The sequence below is a fragment of the Manis javanica genome, chromosome 4 (assembly GCF_040802235.1).
Source record: "Manis javanica isolate MJ-LG chromosome 4, MJ_LKY, whole genome shotgun sequence".
Lineage (NCBI taxonomy): Eukaryota > Metazoa > Chordata > Mammalia > Pholidota > Manidae > Manis > Manis javanica.
This window is the reverse complement of record NC_133159.1, coordinates 140381154-140398856: the sequence shown is the minus strand read 5'-3', so window position 1 is coordinate 140398856 and position 17703 is coordinate 140381154. Positions and strand designations below refer to the sequence as shown.

Sequence of the window (17703 nt, the reverse complement as noted above, 5' to 3'; positions counted from 1 at the left end):
TGCACCTGACCCTCAGTGGGGTCAGGAGAGTCCAGGGCAGTGCAAGTGACTGGATGTTTTCTGAAAGGCCTGCTCTGGGCCATCTTGGGCAATTACTGCCTTTACCCTATCCCTCCAACATCTCCCTGCCAGCTAGCTATTCAAGAGCTTAGATTTTTTAAAAGAAAAAATAAAAACCCAATGTGAATCTTCCACTGGCTGATTGAACCCCCTACTACTACCCAGCTAGGGCCCCTGCACAGCACACGTGTGAAAGCCTGCAAAAACAGGCCTTGGCCCTGCAGTGGAGCCAGGCTCAGAGATTCCAGTCTCCTGGCAACAGCAAGGACCCTATGAGAGGGGCCAGAAGTGGGCGATCCTCTGTGGGCAGGAGGTCGGGAGGTTGTAAAGAACTGCTACTTGACAAACCAGGGGACAGAGAGCCCCAGAATAAACTGTTACATGATTTAATAATCTACACTCCTTGAGGATGGTACATTTCCCAGTTTCCAGGGACTGATGATATTGGGGAAATGAGGGAGGGAAACCTCATTTGTCCTTTGCCCGCATTACGTCTGCAGAAGGAGTGGCTGCCGCGAGGGATTCTGGCCTCAGCCCTGCTTTTCGTGCCTATGGCACTTGTTATTTGCATGTAAGTATTTAACAATTTATACTTTAATTCGTTACTAGACGGACAGGATTGGTTATGAGCTTACACATTTGAAGGAGAGAGAATTACACATTTTATTGTAGGTGGCCCGGGGCAGGCTGGGGCTCCCTCTGTGCTGGTATCTTGCGCTTCGCTCCCTTCCCTTCGTCACCGGACCCTGAAGTCACATTCTTCTCTATTACGACTTCACTGAGCTCCCTGAGACAAGAAGAATAATACCAAATCTTTTACTCTTAAAAGGAATAATAAAACTTTTTGTTATTACCTCATTTTAGATAAGAATTTTAAATTGTCCCTAATCTTTTACCCTCCATCCTTCTCAAGTAGATTCTGCGCCAGGTTTTTCTCATGTGAGGGACTGACGGTTCTGTACAAATTCCTGAGCCAAAGCCGCCTTCTCCAGGAAAAGGCCTTCTAAAAAAATAGAAAGGAGGTATTAATTCCATATATCTCCTGCTTTCCCCAGCACAGTACTTGATCCTCCTCAAATTTACCTGATTCTTACGCTCTTCTGAGGGTTTATCCGGAAGTGGAAAGAAGCTCCTTGGAGGAAAACACACACACAGATAATAATTAGTGATTCATACTATTTTTCATGTCTCTCACAATGTGTATCTCTGACTTATTAGGACCAAATGGGTACCTCAGTCCATCATCACAAGCAAAATCACTACAGACCTGGGATCCTGAAAATAATTCCATGCATGCTGAGCTTCAGAACTTCTCTGTATCTGTCCCTTATAGCCCCACAGTGTCTCTGGGGAGACCTTTGTATGTGGCTTGGCATGGAGTGTAGGCAGGATTTCAGCCCCACTCACCTTCTTGGCCACTGGCCAAGTGCCCTTGTGCAGTAAGTGAACTGCTCAAGCACACCGGGCAGAAGCGTTTCACTCTCTCCAGAGACATTCTACACCAGTATCCTTTGGACTCACTCTCACATGTGTCACTTGCTGGTGGGTGGGGGAGAGGGTGCTTCCATTTCCCTACTGCTTTCTCCTACAGGTTGAATCACACCAACTTATTGCTGAGCTCAACTAACTCACTAACTTTCACATGTCAGACTCTCACTGACAAGTGAATGGGTTGTGAAATCAGCTTAAAGGTCATGACCAGCACTGAAACACAAAATATTCTTTTGAATACAAATGGAATAGAAAAAAATCAGAGTGCATAATAAGTTTGTTTTAGATACTACTTATGCCTGTATGGTACGTGTAGTGGGTCATGACATAAAATGGAGCTCACAGCCCAAGCACAATGATCAGTGGAGAAGTCCCCAGTGGGAAGGAACCGTCTTCTTCCTGTTACTCACTCTCAGAATCACCATGGGGTAAGTCATTTCCTTTTCTCCTCCATTTCTTTATTGTAAGAAGTAGAGATAAACTCCTGACTGAAGTCTCCCCCAGTTAAAATTCTGTGAGGTTTGGTTAAGGCAACAGAGACTGGGGACCCAAAAGCCAGTATGATGCAAAGGGATGATTGACAGGAAGGGCTCATATATTCGACCTTCCATCAGCTTTGAAGTAGACTAGCATCCAGGACCATGTGGCCTTCTCTGCCCTTTCCCCAGAGCCTCTGAGCAGTCCTCTGGCCAGGCCTCATGTCCACCCCCAGCAGGAAGAGGTACAACCAAAACCTTTCCCCTCCAGTCATTTTCCTTCCAGGCCTAGGGACAGCAGATGCGGCTGTGCCAGGCGCATTCTAACTCAGCTTTGGCTGGGGAGCAGCTTCTGAGAGGCAGTAGGTAAGTACTCTTCCTGCCTTTGATGGTTTCCTCACCGTGAAATGACGTGATTGAAACAGATGAGTTCTAAGCTTTCCTCTAGTTCTAAAATTCTACTTTGAAACGGCCAGATCAGTATTTACCTTGAGCCTCCTGCTTCATCCAGCGCTGCCCTTCTATGGGAGAACATCTGTTTTGAAAGAAAACATGATATGATTATCTATCATGATGACCACTATTTCCAAATCTTTATTCATCTTTTTATTTTAAATATCATCTACCAGTGGGATGATAACAGTTTTGGGGACAGGAATTCTGTTCTATTTAACTGTCCTTGGACTCTTCCACACTACCTAACTTGAGATTGTGCAGGTAGCTTGCAATATATTTCACTGATTGTTTTAGACAACATTCAACAGATAATCCCTAATAAAAACTCTTGGAACTAGTAACAGAAATTATCTGCGAGGATCCTAAACAGCATCACTGTTTTGAAGTCAAGAACAAGAGTGGAAAAAAAAAAAAGAACAAGAGTAGCGTGCCTATTACTGGGAGTGTTCATTATTGTTGAGGAGGTCCTAATCAATGTGATAGGAAAAGTGAAGTATTGTAAGGGAAGAGACAAACATATTTGCATTTGAAGTGATGAATAACCTAAAAAGCCCAAGAGGATCAACTAAAATTTTACTGGAAAGAATATGAGAATTCACTAAGCTACAAAATCAAGAGATCAATATACAAACCTCAAAAGCATGCCTATATACCATGGATAACTAATTTTACAATGGAAGAAAGATCCCATTTACATCAGCAAAAATGCATAAAGTACCTCAAGGTAAACTTAACAAAAAAACGTGTAAGACCTATGTGATGAAAACATTACAACTCTTCTGGAGGACTTTAAGAAGACAAGAATACACGACGTGAGATACCATATTCCTAAACTGTTGTAAAGATATAAGTTCTCCTTACCTACTAATATAAAGCAATGTTATTCAAATCCCATGATAATTTTTAAATTAAAATCTAGCCAGCTAATATTTTTCTGGAAAATATTAGAAAATATGAAGGAAAAGCTATGAAATGTATGAAGAAGATCAAAGGGCAGGAGCTCACTCTATCAGATGTCAAAATAAGTTATTAAGCACCTGGAATTAAATAGTGTGTTACTAGAAAAAAAAAAAGTAACTGGATCAACAGAACAGAGTCCAGACACAGACAGTATTTTAGACCAGTGAAGAAGAAATGAAACATTCAATACAGGATTTTAAAACAATTGGATCTTCATGTGGGAGAAAAAGTTAGATTCTCTGCCTCAACCTCACTGAACAGCAAATAAAACAAATTCTAGATGGATTTAAAAATGCAACAACACACGTGAACCAGAAGAAAATATCAGACACTGTTTTTATGCCGTCAGGTGGCAGAGGCCTTCCTGCAAACCCGCGCCCGCCTGGCCCTGCGGAGGGACTGGAGGCGGGGCCGGCACGCCTCCTGCTCTTGCCATTGTCCTTCTCTCCCCTGGATCATTTGTCTCTTTCCCCTAGATTTAGAAAACTTTTACATTAAATATACTAATCCTTTCAGTGGCTTTCACTGAATTTCAATATTTCAAATGTTTCTCAGGGTTTTTATCTTCAAGGAGGAAAAACAACAGTGGGTGAAGGAGCACAGACGTTGCAGTTCAGCATGACTGGGTTCTACCTTTGTTTGGGGTCTTAAGTTGATCTCCTTCAACTGTGAAAGACGGATGGTGATACCATCCTCCCAGGAGTGTGGGAATTAAATCAGAAAATGTATGGCAGACATAGTCAGAAGTTTGGAATAAATCAGTACTAAGTTTATGAATGATGTCACAGGCAAGGTGATCAAATCTACCAAAGGCATCAGCTTGTCATATCAGGCTTAGAAGGCTCTTTCCCACCACAAGATATAAAAATATTGTTTATTGCTTCTATTTTTTTTTCTAATACTTTCATGGATTCTTCTTTTCTTTTTGTTAGAATATGTTTATTTAAGGTGATAAATAGAGATCTGCTGTTATTTCCTCCCCCCACCCCCATATAGTTAGGGAGCTGTTCAATTACCATTTATTCATCTTCTTCCACTGATTAGAATATTAAAAGGTGACATTTCAAAAGTCCTAGGAACACACGGGTCAGTCTATTGCTGGACTCCGTATGCTACTTCAAATCATTGTTAGGTTGCATTATTCCTTACTGTGGAACTGACATTGCCCCCCTCTTTCCCCTTTGTACACCATTATTGTCAACAACAGGAAAAACATTGCATGGTCTCTGTCCTCAAAAAGCTTATCATCTAAGTGAGGAGAAGAAACAATGAAACCATATACATACTTCCATATATATAAATGCAAGGTTATATTACATGGACATTAAAAGCACTGTGGAAGCTTATATGAATTCCAAAACAGCAAAAGGACTTCTGCCACCTGGGGTACAATGGTCACTGCCTGGGCAATGTCCAATGACTCCCTTCCCAGAGGCCTTGGCAAGCTGACCCCATACTAGTTACCAGTCTCCTAGGCTCAGAGACTCTCCAAGAGAGAACTCACTTGGTACAATCTCAACTGATTAGTATCACAGCATTGATAAAAAGTCAGAATGCCAGAGTATGACTTGACAATGAGAAATATATCTGTTCCACACACAGACTAGCTGTGTCTATACAATCAGGGGGTTTCTGGTCATCACCAGGGAGAGGCCTCTGTGGCACACTAAAGCGACCTGACCAAGCGACCTGCAGGTACACATTTCTCTTTAGCAGTTCATCCATCCAGTCAGGTTTTACTCAAGACAGATAGGCCAGGAAGCCATTTGGTCCTTAAATATCTTTACTCTGAAGTTTTGCCCTCAAGGTTGTGGTCTTGTTTGCTTTTTATTACCCTAGACTGAATGATTATATTATTGTACAAAAGACTGAAGTGCACTTAAAAATATTTAGTTCACTTAAATGTTTCCATGTTTATAAAAGAAATATTTCAACATTTGTGTTTATAATTAATTGTTATAACCCTATAAGAAACAATCTCTGCTCTGCTCCACCATGTGTTGACCTTGGTGTTTCTCTCTTGGGGAGCTGCCATTTAAAAAATTGCTTATCATATTAACATCACAGGGGAGAGGAATGCCTCACCATGGCCTCTAAGAACTGTTAACAAGTCTGACAGAAGGACTAGGACCAGGAGGACTGGAGTATTTAGGCAAGGGTTCATGGAGAAACATGAACTTGAGTTGGCTTTCAGAGACTCGAGGGACTTCTATAAGGTGAAACAAGGGAATTTTAAACGGGCAAAGGAACAGACAAAAGTAGGAATGGGCATGTGACTGGGCATCCTGGGAGCTGGTCTGGCTGAAAAGAAGGCTGCCGCGACAGTAGAAAAGGTACATATAGGAAATGAGGTTGGGTTTGTAAGGTAGAGTCAGGATTACCGGCTAATTAAATCACTCTGTTGTCAGCCCTCCCTGTTGGGAAAAGTAACAAACCATTCTGTTATTGCACAAAAGGCAGGCAGGCAAGCCAGCTCCAGAAGGACCGTCAATACCAAGTGCTTTAGAAACCCTGACACGGGCTTTGGTTGCAGTGATCTGACTGGACCTATTTCCATGATGCCTTACGTGATGGGGAAGAAAGTTGCTAAGTAAATCTAATGAATCAACAAGATAACACTTTTATCTTTTAGCCGTGTCCTTTCTTCCAGGGTGATGGATAGCTCATGAGGGTGGAGATTACACATCCCTCATAATTCCAGTCAACAAGGAAAGAAATTAGTGGTAGAACGGGAATGACTGATGTCAAATCGACTTAGTTTTGAGTCGAAGATATTTTACTGTCAAGTTGACTCTGGCCTTCTTAAACCTCTCAAAACAGTCTAATGGCTCATTATCTGGCGTCATTTCCAGAGATCTCCTGCGAGGGGGGTTCCTTTAAAAATCTCTGGCATATACTTTGCAGGAAGAGAATAAAGCATTTCTCGGTCCTTGTGACTGAATAGGAATATCAAGTACTAAGAGGTGGGAGAGAGGCTTTGATTTTCAGTTTGTGGATTCTGAATCTGAAGACAGACTATCCTCTGGAAGCCTGAACTAATTGTTGTCCTTACCTCAATGAGACAGAAAGCTGTAATCAACACCAATACTGCTCCTGCCCCTGAGGATATCAAGATGTCTTTGATATGATAGCCATACCCCAGAACTTCTTTTGTGAACTGAAAAAATAATGGCAAAAGACTTTTTAAAAACAAAGAGGTGGAAGGGATGAAAGCTAACTATTCTAAAATCTCATTCTTTCAGGCAAGTAACATAAATGTTTTTGAAGAACGTACCAAATCTAATGCTAATGATAAATCAGCATTTTCTTGCTTTATCTTGGGTGTTAGATCCCCTCCTCATCTACACCAGTTGTGGCGTCATTGTCTGAATGAGCACAGTGGGAGATCACTGTCTTCCCCAAAGGCCCAGGCCAAGACAAGACACAGACTAGGGGCCACGGTCTTCCTGCCGGGGTGCTTCAATGCCATGTCCTAAACTGACTAACAGGCTGGGGGCCATGTTTTGGGCGTTATCCTCACCTCCTGGAACTCCTGCTCTTTCTGTTCACTCTGGGCTTCTGGACTCTTGTGGATGTAGTTTTCTGTTTCCCTCTGGTCTGTATCCCAGTCTGCCGTGGGCTCCTTTGCTTCTTGCTGCTCACTGAGAAGATTCATCAGGAGGCCGGTTTCGAAGATGAGCTTGGCACAGGCTGGTTTCAGGTGGGTCTCCGAGCAACCCATTTTCAAAGTCCAGAAAACATGAGAAATTAGCTTTCTCATATCACTGTTGGTGATGAGGGACCGCAGCTGCTCGTTTAGCTGAGCTTCTGGGTGGTCACCTGGAGATGAGCTCCCTGGGAAAGGGAAGGCTGTGGATGTGGAGGCTATGTCAGTGCCCACGTTGTCGTGTTCCTGTTGTGTTTGCTTGCTGAGTTTGGGAGTTGGATCCAAAAGAGAAAATAAATCTGGAAAATGATTTTTCTGAGAAGTCAGTTCTGGCGATGAAAAAGCCTCTTGTGAAGGGGAGTTTATAAGGCTCATTGCAGTGAACGGAGGCTTGTTCACAACCATCGGGCTATTCTGTGATCCTTTATTGCTGAACTGTCTACTCATTTTGGCCTTGAGTATTTTGTGACCCGCATGCCGCAAAGATTCTGGAAAGAGGTACTTTTCTCTGAAGTGTGAGGTTGGTTCAGAAGCCTTCATATTTCTAATGCCAGCACTTGCAGCTTCTAAAACAAAAATACTGTCAGTTAGGTCTTTTGGTTTTAGTTTAATCTCAGGTAGAGATTTTGGAGTATTGGAAGCAGAAGGCGTGCCCATCAAGTACTGGACAGAAGGGACGGCTGCCTCCTGTTCCCCTCGGAATGAAGACTCGGGGTTGAAGGAGCTTCCTGCGGTCTCCCTGGGGGGCTGCTCGTGAGGCTGCTCCGGCGCCCTTGGGGATGCAGTCGTGAGCCCTTTTTCTTCGGCCATGCTCTCCACAAGGAGCTGGGCCCTCTGCTTCCCATTGATGCCAGCCTTCCTCATTTGTCTGCGTCGCCTCTTCTGTATGCCCTTTGGGCCCTTGATGACCACCTTCAAAGGTCCCCGTCTCCTCCCTACACTCTGAATCTCTGGTGGGCTGTTTTCTTGTAATTGGGCAGTTTCCAATGTTTTGGTGGAGATTTGAGGTTGAAATTTGGGAGGCAGAAGTTTGGAATATAGAGGCATGCCATCTAAGATAGCTTCCAGAACAGAGATTATTCCCTGTTTATTTTTGTCAGCTGAAATGCTGGATCCAGGTGGAAGAGAAGTGTTCTCTGCGTTGTTCTGCAAATGCCCCATAGGCTCATCTTCTCCTTGTAAGTATAAAAGAAGAAGTTTAATGAATTGTAATAATGCTGCTTCTGCACCTTCCATATATCCAGAGAAAGAAGACGATATGTATCCAAGTGCACTAACAACACTTTCCTTGCTAAAGTCTCCTTGCTCACTTTTGAAGGCTGACAAACTGATGGCATTTAGGTCTGCGGCCGCCTTCTCTGGCTCGATAGTCAGCTCAGGGCTGCTACTCTTCTTCCGGGATTGTAATGCCTTCATGAACGACCCTTCTGGGTCCCCTATAAATGTTTCATCATCTGTCAAAAAGAAGAGATTGCTTTTCATCTTACTATGCTGATGGACAGTGACTGCAATGGGGTTGGGGGTGGGGAGGGACTTGATAATATGGGTGAATGTCAAAACCACAATGTTGCTCATGTGAAACCTTCATAAGATTGTATATCAATGATACCTCAATTTAAAAAAAAGGAGAGACTGCTTTTGATAATGAAAGACTGAGGAGACAGTTTTTTGTCATTCCACAGTCATATATCTCAGTCAAATAGATTGGGAATCAGCAAACATTTGAGGTTCGATTAGGAGAAAAATAAACACAAACTTAAACCTATGGTCGGCAACAACAAAAGGAGAGGAATATGTCTTTTGAAAGAGCTGCTTCCTGCTAGGAACACTCCATAGTGCAAAATACAGTACTACGTGCAGGATTAATTCCACTGGTCCCCAACGGCCAATTGTCCAGTGCTCAAGAAAAGCCAAGGCTAGAAGACAAATACTTCCCCTCGGCTAGATTCTCTGCAGATCTAACAGTGACTCCTCACATTCACATACCCCATCCTGTAATGCTTCACATGCAAAGGGAGTGTGCAGCTTTCTCTCTCCACCTCTGCAGTGTGTTCCTGTTCTTGCTACCATCACAGATGAGCACACCACCACCACCCACTGCAAACAAGTTCTCTTCTACATATGCCCTTCTCCACCTGCCCACCTATTCCTTTGCTTGGTCCCTTTTTCCATATATCCCAGCCCCCATAAGAGAAGGCTCTATAAAGGGGGAAAAAACAAAAACAAAAAAATACCATGTCTACCCTGGCTCTTTGCTTAAATTTGAGCAGGGATCTGGGATATGGGTTAAGAGAGCTGTCAGGTTGTTATGTCAATGTGGAATATTCAATAAATCAATGGAACAATACTTGAGGTCCTAAAATGCAAAAGGGAAAAAACAAAATTTTTTCAGATGCCTTCTTTGCTTTCATTTAATTTCATTTCTAGTATTTCCAGCTTTACATGGGAAACCATCCAAAGCTTCTGACTACGTGAAGCTCGAGGGCAGCAGCACAAGTTCACTGGCCACCTGGGTTTATTTTCCAGAATTACAAGTATTTTTGGTGGTGGTGGTGAGGGTCAGAGGAGGAGGTAAGGGCCGTGAGGAAGGAGGAGCATGAGCTTGCAGAGAGCCCCAAACCGAGGCTAGCACACCTGACCTCTAGGCTACAATATATAACACTTGGATCTCATTTTTTCTCACCTATAAAAGTGGAATGAAAATGCCTGTTTTGCCCGTTTTTAGTGGGAGAAGGGAGTGATATAACTGGCAAAAAAATTTTTTTAATAAGCAACATTGAATTTATAGAAGCAGCAGAGTATTATTTATGATGTGCCCCAGATCATTTTATGATGTGCCCCAGAGACCTATATTCGAGCTATCTGGGCATAAAAGCACGTTTTGGAAGTCATAACATTAGTGCCAATAAAATCTACTACACAGAAAAATACTTAAAAGCACCTGAGTGTTTTTGGGGATAGAAAGGCTTCAGTTCAGAGCAAATTTAGAGTTGGACAGTCTAAGAACAGAAGAGCCTTCCCATCCATTAGAAGGGCTGAGCAGCAGCTTCTGGCTATAGAACCAGAAACTCTCAGGTTCCAAAGAAAACTTTCATAAAATAGCACTACTTGTACTCCTCTATAAAAATTGCAAAAACAAAAAAACAAAAATATATCTATACTTGTCCTACAAGACAAAGGGTACGTGAGACCTAATGCATATAACATCAGATTGTGAACCGTAATACGTGTATGAGTAAGTTCTCATTCAGGGGTTAAGCACCAGGCAGAGAGCACAGTACACAGGATGTGGCCACTAGTGTTCATTCTTTCCCCTTCCATTCCTTTCTCTTGTTCCTTTAAGTATGTGGATCACTGTCATTGTTAGCTTAATGTAACTGAGAATCTGACTTTTAGCAAAGGAGTAGTTCTTAGAAATGTAGGGAGTTGAACTCTTAATGAATTAATAAAAATAATGCAATTAACACCATTAGTTTAAAAATTAACAGTTAAAACATAAATAAAACATCACTGGGTAATGGTAACTCACCACAATATGTGATGTTTGTCAGACATTCACTATCACAATGCAGCTTGACTGTGTTGCCGAAAATCTCGATAATATTTTTAAATTGGCAGAGGCAGCAGGTCATATGGATAGGTAAAATCCTATAAATTGAAACACAGAGAATTGAATCAGTGGGAAAGGAGTTACTTGACTGAGTAGAAGAGGCAGGCCCAGGCCACCCACAGGGCTGTGCAAAAGGAGTTCTTGGCACATATGGCCTGTGAGGTTGGGTAGGGATGAGCTGGCCAACCGCTGTTCTTGAATACTGTAAACAAACAGGAGGACAGAGATGCTTCACAGGCCTAACAGTAGGGTAAGAATGGAAGTGGGTATCGTAGGCCTAGAATAAAGGTGATAGCGATTAGAACTGGGTGACACTGATCTGTTAAAAATAAATGATATAATGGAGACAACTGAGGAAATTTGAATATCAACTCTTCATTAGATAACATTATGCATAGGAATTTCATTTCTTCAGTGTGTTATTAGTACTTTAAGTATATAGGGAAATAATTTGGATACCCAGAGAGAAAGGCATGTAGCTGACAAGAGAGGGACTGACTGGCAGATGCAATGCGATGTTGAGAAGATGAGGCTAGAGCAGTGGCCAGTAGATCTGATGGTGAGGGGAAGACAGTCATTTCTCAGCTGACCTGACAAAAATGGCGAGAGCAGATTGCTAAATGCAGGAGCATTTCCTGTACTAATCTTGTGTAAGGCCATGAGTTAGCCTTAGTATAATACCAAATTTCTGTTAGCTTGCCACATTGGAGGGGGATGGCACAATTTAAGGTGCAGTAAGTTGTGTAATAAATTGTCAGAAAGCCCTACAGAAACATTTCTTTAAAACTGTAAAGATAAAAAATGAAATTTGACCCTTATCTCACATTATATGTAAAAATGAACTAATAAAAATGGATCATAGATAGACCTAAATTAATTAACCAAGAAGTATTCAACTTATTGAAAGAAAACATAAGAGAAAAATCTTCATGGCTTTGGATTGGCAATGGATTCCCAGACAAAGATTTCTTAGATAAGACACAAAAAAGGCACAAGCCTATAAGAAAAATTACTAAACTAGAGCTAATCAAAATTCAAAAATTAAAGACTTCTGGTTTTCAGAGATACTTTAAATAGAATGAAGACAAGCTATAACCTGAGAAAGGACATTTGCTAAACACATATGTGAGAGAAAGGACTTTTTCCAGAATATATAAAGCACTCTTAAAACTCAACAGTAAGATAAATCTCCAATTATAAAATAGATTTGAAAGACATGTCATTAAAGAAGATGTCTGCACATGTATAGACAACATCATCAGAGATTAGAGCTCTATTAGAGAAATGCAAATTAAAGCCACAGTGAGACACAACCACACACCTCCAAGAAAGGCTAACATTTTTAAAACACTGAATATAAGGATCAGGTGAAGATGTGGAGCAACAGTCAACTCTCATACACTGCTTTCTGGAATGCAAAATGGTGCAGCTACTTTAGAAAACAGCTTAACAGTTTCTTCAAAAGTTAAATACATACCTAGCATATGATGCAGCAAAAACATGTTCACACAAAGACCTGCATGTGAAAGTTTGTCATAGCTTTTTATAGCCAAAACTAGAAACAACTCAAATGTTCGTTAATTGATGACTGGTATGGAACTCTACTCAGCAGTAAAAAGGAGGGACAGCTGTGACAACATGGATGACCCGCAAAAAGATTATGCTAAGTAAAAAGAGCCAACACAAAAGGTTACATGTGATATGAGTTCATTAATAAGACCTTCTGGAAAAGGCAAAATCTGCAGAGATGAAATCAGACTGGTGGTGGCCAGGGGCTGGTGGTGGGAGGAGGGGTTTGCCTGCAAAGGACCATGAGGGGCCTTTTTGGAGTCACACAGGTTCTGCATTTCAAATGGTGGTGGTTATATAACTATACATTTGTCAAAATTCATCAAACTGTACACTTAGAAAGCAAATTTGATTGCATGAAAATCTTACTTTAATAAGCCTGACTTAATAAAATAATGAAACTTTAAAAAATCAACTAAGTGAAAATAAATACAAGAAAAATCAACTTACAGTTTTTCTAACTTGGGGCTCATCATGACGATGCTCTCAACTGTTTTAAGTGTCACTTGGGTTTTTCCCATGTCTCTGAAGGAAAAAGCACAAACGTTTATGATATGAACCCAAAGACAAAAGCTCTATACTTCAAAAGATACTTAATGACACATTATTACTTCAGTTTTGGCTTCTCTGTCTAGCCAGCTCAAGTTTACCTGCCACAGATGACAATACCAGAGAGAAATTACTGAAGAAATTTAAATCTATTTGCATCATCAAATTAATGACCTTGGCCCTGAACACTACGATCTTTTCGTCATTGCCCTGCTTTTCATTCTCACCTGCACCCACCACTCTAGATTATTATTTTTTTAAATACACCTTATTCCTCTTTGCTTTCTGGGATAAATTATATTTCTACATGCATCTGCACATTCTATATCTATGTGCGTTCATCAGCACCACTCTCTTTCTCTGATAGCTTGTCTTGCACATATACATTCTTTCTTAATCCTTTCTTTGCACAAAATTCTTATTTCAATAACCCAGGTAAAATAAAAATGATTCTTTTTTAGCCAAAATGCAAAATACTTAATCTTTGATGAAAGTAAAAGAGCAGAAATCATCTCATAAACCATGAGATTGTTGCAATACTTACATATATTTTAATGCTCTCAATTTGAAAAAATAAGAATCTTCAACAGTTGTCAGAGGATTATGACTGAGGTTTCTGAAAAAATGCAATGGAATTAAAATTATCTGAATTTCATGAAACATATTCATTTTTTTTTGGTATAGGACTTAAAGGTTAAAAGAAAAATTGTTATCTGTCTTTACCTATAAATCACACTTAGAATCTGTAAAGCACTCTTGCTTTGGGAACTACCTACCTAGGTCTCTAGATGATAAAGGGGAGAAGAGAAAGAGGAAAAACACAGAAAAAAGTGGAAAGCAAAAACTTTTCAGATTGAGAATCCCACAAAGTAACTATGGTGGGAGGAAATCCCCTTGCTCTGAAGGAAATGGTATTCCTAGGTCCTCCATAATCCAAGGTGCTTTTCTTTCAGTTCTGGAAATTAAAACAGTTCCACAGTTTAAACCACGCAGTGACAGCAGGACCAGTTCCTTGCTTTTGGATCCAAAGAGAAAGGGATAAACCTGAGAGGAGGTGGTAAAACCTCTGCTCCCGTCACAGCCTTGGCTACACTGCACGCAACCACCTGTTCACTTAGTCTCCTGGATTGTCAGCTCCTTGACGGCAGGGACCACACTTTACTGTTAGTGTCACTCCTGTGCTTGACATGGTGCCTGATGTTTACTAGGTATTTAATAAAAGTTTTTTGAATAAATAAATAACATTTTGCTTACACATCAATGAAATGAACAAATTCATTTTTGATGCAAATTTTTATTCCAAAATGGTGAGATGTTCTTCTCAACTCTTTAAAACAAACAACAGACCAAAAAAAAAAAAAAAAAGGAAGGAAAATTCTTCTTGTAAACTAACTTTACTCAAGAATCACTAGTGCATTTTGCTGAATATTATTATCACAACTAATATCTATTGGGTTGCCAGGCATCTGTGATCAGCTTTTCACATTTAATCCTCACAATAACCTTATGTGATGCATATTATTATTATTATTACCCCATTTTACAAGTGAGGAAACTGAGGTAAAGAGAGGTTATATAACTTGTCCTAATCATCAAGCTAGTGCTAAGAAGCAGAACTGAATTCTGAACTCAGTTCTGGTTCCAAAGCCTGGGTTTAACTTGCATGGGAGAAAGGGATTTAAGACAGCCTTTACTTTAACCTCAATTTTGACAGCACTAAATACAGAAATAGTTTTTCAAATTTGATCTACCCATCTGGGAAACCTCTATAAGATTTACATTTTCTCTTCTTATTCCTTTTCCCTAATCGTCTCCCGTGCTTAAATATCTAATTAGCCTGTGGTCATTGAGACTTTAGAGATTGAAAACCATGTTGCAGGAGAATCAGTGAAAATGATGGATTAAGAACATCTGAAAATGTATGATATAAAGGCAACAACAACAACAACAAAAAACTAGCAGAAATGGCCAAACCAGCTATTTCAGAACTCTGGATATTTAATCAGTGGGCTTAAAGCAATGTGGGGAGCATTTATTCAAGAAAAACATTAATTTCTCTACAAACAGTGAGATCTGTGTTGCTTCAACTTCTCCTAGACCTTTGCTCTCCGTCCAGTGGTTCCTCTGAAAAACAGCCCGAGGTCCTTCAGAGCCTCCTTCCCAAAGACTTGTGTCCATGTTACTGTCTGGTGGTGCCCTGGAGGACCTTCCCTGAAAGGCTTGTCTTTGACCTGACTGGGAGCTGCCTAGTGCTAAAAGCCTCTCCTCAGAGGGCATTTTTTAAAACAATTACAGGTAAATGGTTTAATGTGGTAGGTGTGTGAGGCAGTGGACAAAAAATAGCTGAACCAAAAAGCTTAAAAGGACAAGCTGAGGGAGGAGATGTTCATAGAGACTTTGAAAGGCTCCAACGCATTCCTGGGGAACTGAAAGCCCATGAGACATAGTCCTGAGAATCTGGAAGAAAACCATCAGCACTAATCAATGAGGTGAGCAGGGATGTGGAAGACAAAATCAGTAAGAAAAATTAGCTATATTTCTGTACACTAGCAGTGAACAATCCAAAAATGAAATTGAGAAAACAATTCCAAGTCTAACAGCGTCACAAGGAATAAGTCTTAGGAAAAAATTAAGCCAAAGAAACGCAAGATTCATGCACTGAAAACTATGAAACCCAGTGATTTGCCTGTGTCTCAGAGAACTCGGCTGTGCCACAGAGCACTCGAGCAAAAGGGAGGAAAACCCCCATTCCTTATTGGATAGTCAGGAAATAAAGTATACGGAATGAGGCTACAGCAATGTATTTTCTTTATGACTATTTTGCACAGGACAGCTTAACAGAAACATCTTTTTCCATTCCTCAAAGGTTCCTGCTGCTCACAGATAATTCACATCAGAGGTGAACACAGTTTGAAAGGTATTTTTCTGGGTGACTGGGGAGAGAAGATCCCTGTGGCAAGTTTTCAGAATTCCTTTCATTTAAAAGAAACTGATGGCTGAGGAAGCACCGACACCAGTTGCTCCCTGGAGAACTTCGTGCTAAACCTAGTTGTTTCAGCGCTGTGTTCCAAGAGCAGGAAACAGGTTCAGAAGTGGAATTCTGAGGCCCACCCACCAAGGAGAGCGTCACAGTCGTGGATCCCTGTGACAATGCTGGCGTGGGTGTTACATGCTGGAGTGCGGTTGTTGCCTGTGTGAAAGAAAGATCAGGAAAGCGGAGCCTGCCATGTATGACTCAGACATGTCTCCTGGCCCCTCTCTCTGTACCTTCATTTCCTCATTGCAAAAAAAATGGATCTTAACACAGTTTTTCAGAGCTCATACTGAGATTACCCGCAGCTAACCAGTAACTGTATCATGTTTTTACACATCATTATTTTACACATATTCATCTTCTATTTCACTTACAATGTGTGTAAGAACTGCATTCCATGCCAGGCCTGAAATGTTCCAAAGCTCAGTTCTGTAATTAGATTGCAACCAAGATTTCTACAAAAAAGAAGATACAAGAAAAAGAAGAAGAAAATTATTTCAGAAACTTTATCCTTTGGCAGGGATTCTAATCTGTATATGATGAAACATAACCTCAATACTTCCTCGTACACTAAAGAAATCTCACTATGGAAGACATTTGTGTTTTAAAATTTGTATGAAAAAAAGATTGTATATCAAGTATACTTGTTTTATAAAAGAGAGAAAGATGGATTAGTAATTGACATCTTCTTGGTTTTTTCCTGGTTATCAGTGGTATTATTACAGAAAATATGAATAAAATAAATAAAATATATTTGTATGAAAGATTTATACTTTCATGTTTATACATGTATTGCTAGATACAAAGGAATAAGTGCTTAGAACACACTCGTCTAAGTGATCCTTAATTCTCTAGAAAAGGGTTCCATTACTGCACTTTGACATTCTGGGCTGGGTAATCCTTGTTGTGGGCGCTGTTCTGGGCACTGTAGGCTGTTGAGCAGCATCTCCGCCCTCTGCCCACCAGATGCCAGCAGCATAGCTACAGTTCTGACAAGCAAAATGTGTCCAGACATGGCCTAGTGTCGCCTGGGCACAAAATCACCCTACTTGAAAACCCCTGCTCTAGAATGAGTCACTCTGATCCAGATGATAATTCTTACACCAGGGTTTCCTAGACACAAAAAGGATGTGGTCACATAATTTCAGTAGCTCTCCATTTAAAATATTTCAATACTTCAAAATGAATGAGAAAGAGGTTTACAATTAAGTGTATAAAAATTCCAAACATAAAATTGTATTTGTAACTTACATAAACTGCAGAAAAGGTAGTGATTCAAATGTACGTCTTTCAATAGATTGTATTTTATTGCAGGATAAATCCCTAGGAAAAGGAAAAGGAAAAGGAAAAATATTGTCTCAGCTATCAGATATCTAATTAGCAGAGTAACTAGTGGAGGTTAGAATAATCACATTGAATAAGTAGCTCTTATCTAAACTCTACACCTTAGAAATTATTACGTGAACCTTCCAGAGCCCCTATCCCTGCCCTCACCCAAGTCTCACTTTCATTATCTTTACAAATAAAATATACAACCATAGATCTTGAGAGATTGTTGAGATAATCCTTCCTGAGAGCAGAAGGACTGATTAGATCAACTTTTGTGGTCCCATCAAATTCCATAGTAGGAGCTCAAAGTTTTTATCTCCATATATAATTTCCAATATTGAAAGGAATATTCTCACATGAACAAACCTTTCTGGTTTTATTCTTCCTGGGCCTTTTCAACACCAGAAAAAATAAAAGATGTATTTCACATAATTTGAAAGGAAGTTACTCCTCTAATTAACAATTACTTTAAACTAGTTCATAATTATACTTTCTATTATTTTAACAGAAGCTCCCTTTGGTT

General features: G+C 40.4%; 1 protein-coding gene across 1 annotated transcript in view; it reads right to left on the bottom strand.

Annotated features, from left to right (window-relative positions):
- Positions 1-298: 298 nt before the first annotated feature.
- Positions 299-17703, bottom strand: part of LOC140848616 (leucine-rich repeat-containing protein 37A-like) — a 32938-nt gene continuing 15533 nt past the window's right edge. The window contains exons 5-15 of the mRNA XM_073232881.1: positions 17103-17174; positions 16226-16306; positions 13362-13433; positions 12719-12793; positions 10619-10737; positions 6964-8543; positions 6496-6600; positions 2516-2562; positions 1144-1192; positions 957-1063; positions 299-847 (exon numbers count right to left, since the gene is read on the bottom strand). Coding sequence (XP_073088982.1) covers positions 724-847; positions 957-1063; positions 1144-1192; positions 2516-2562; positions 6496-6600; positions 6964-8543; positions 10619-10737; positions 12719-12793; positions 13362-13433; positions 16226-16306; positions 17103-17174 — 2431 coding nt within the window. The 3' untranslated portion in view covers positions 299-723. The remainder of the gene's footprint in view (positions 848-956; positions 1064-1143; positions 1193-2515; positions 2563-6495; positions 6601-6963; positions 8544-10618; positions 10738-12718; positions 12794-13361; positions 13434-16225; positions 16307-17102; positions 17175-17703) is intronic.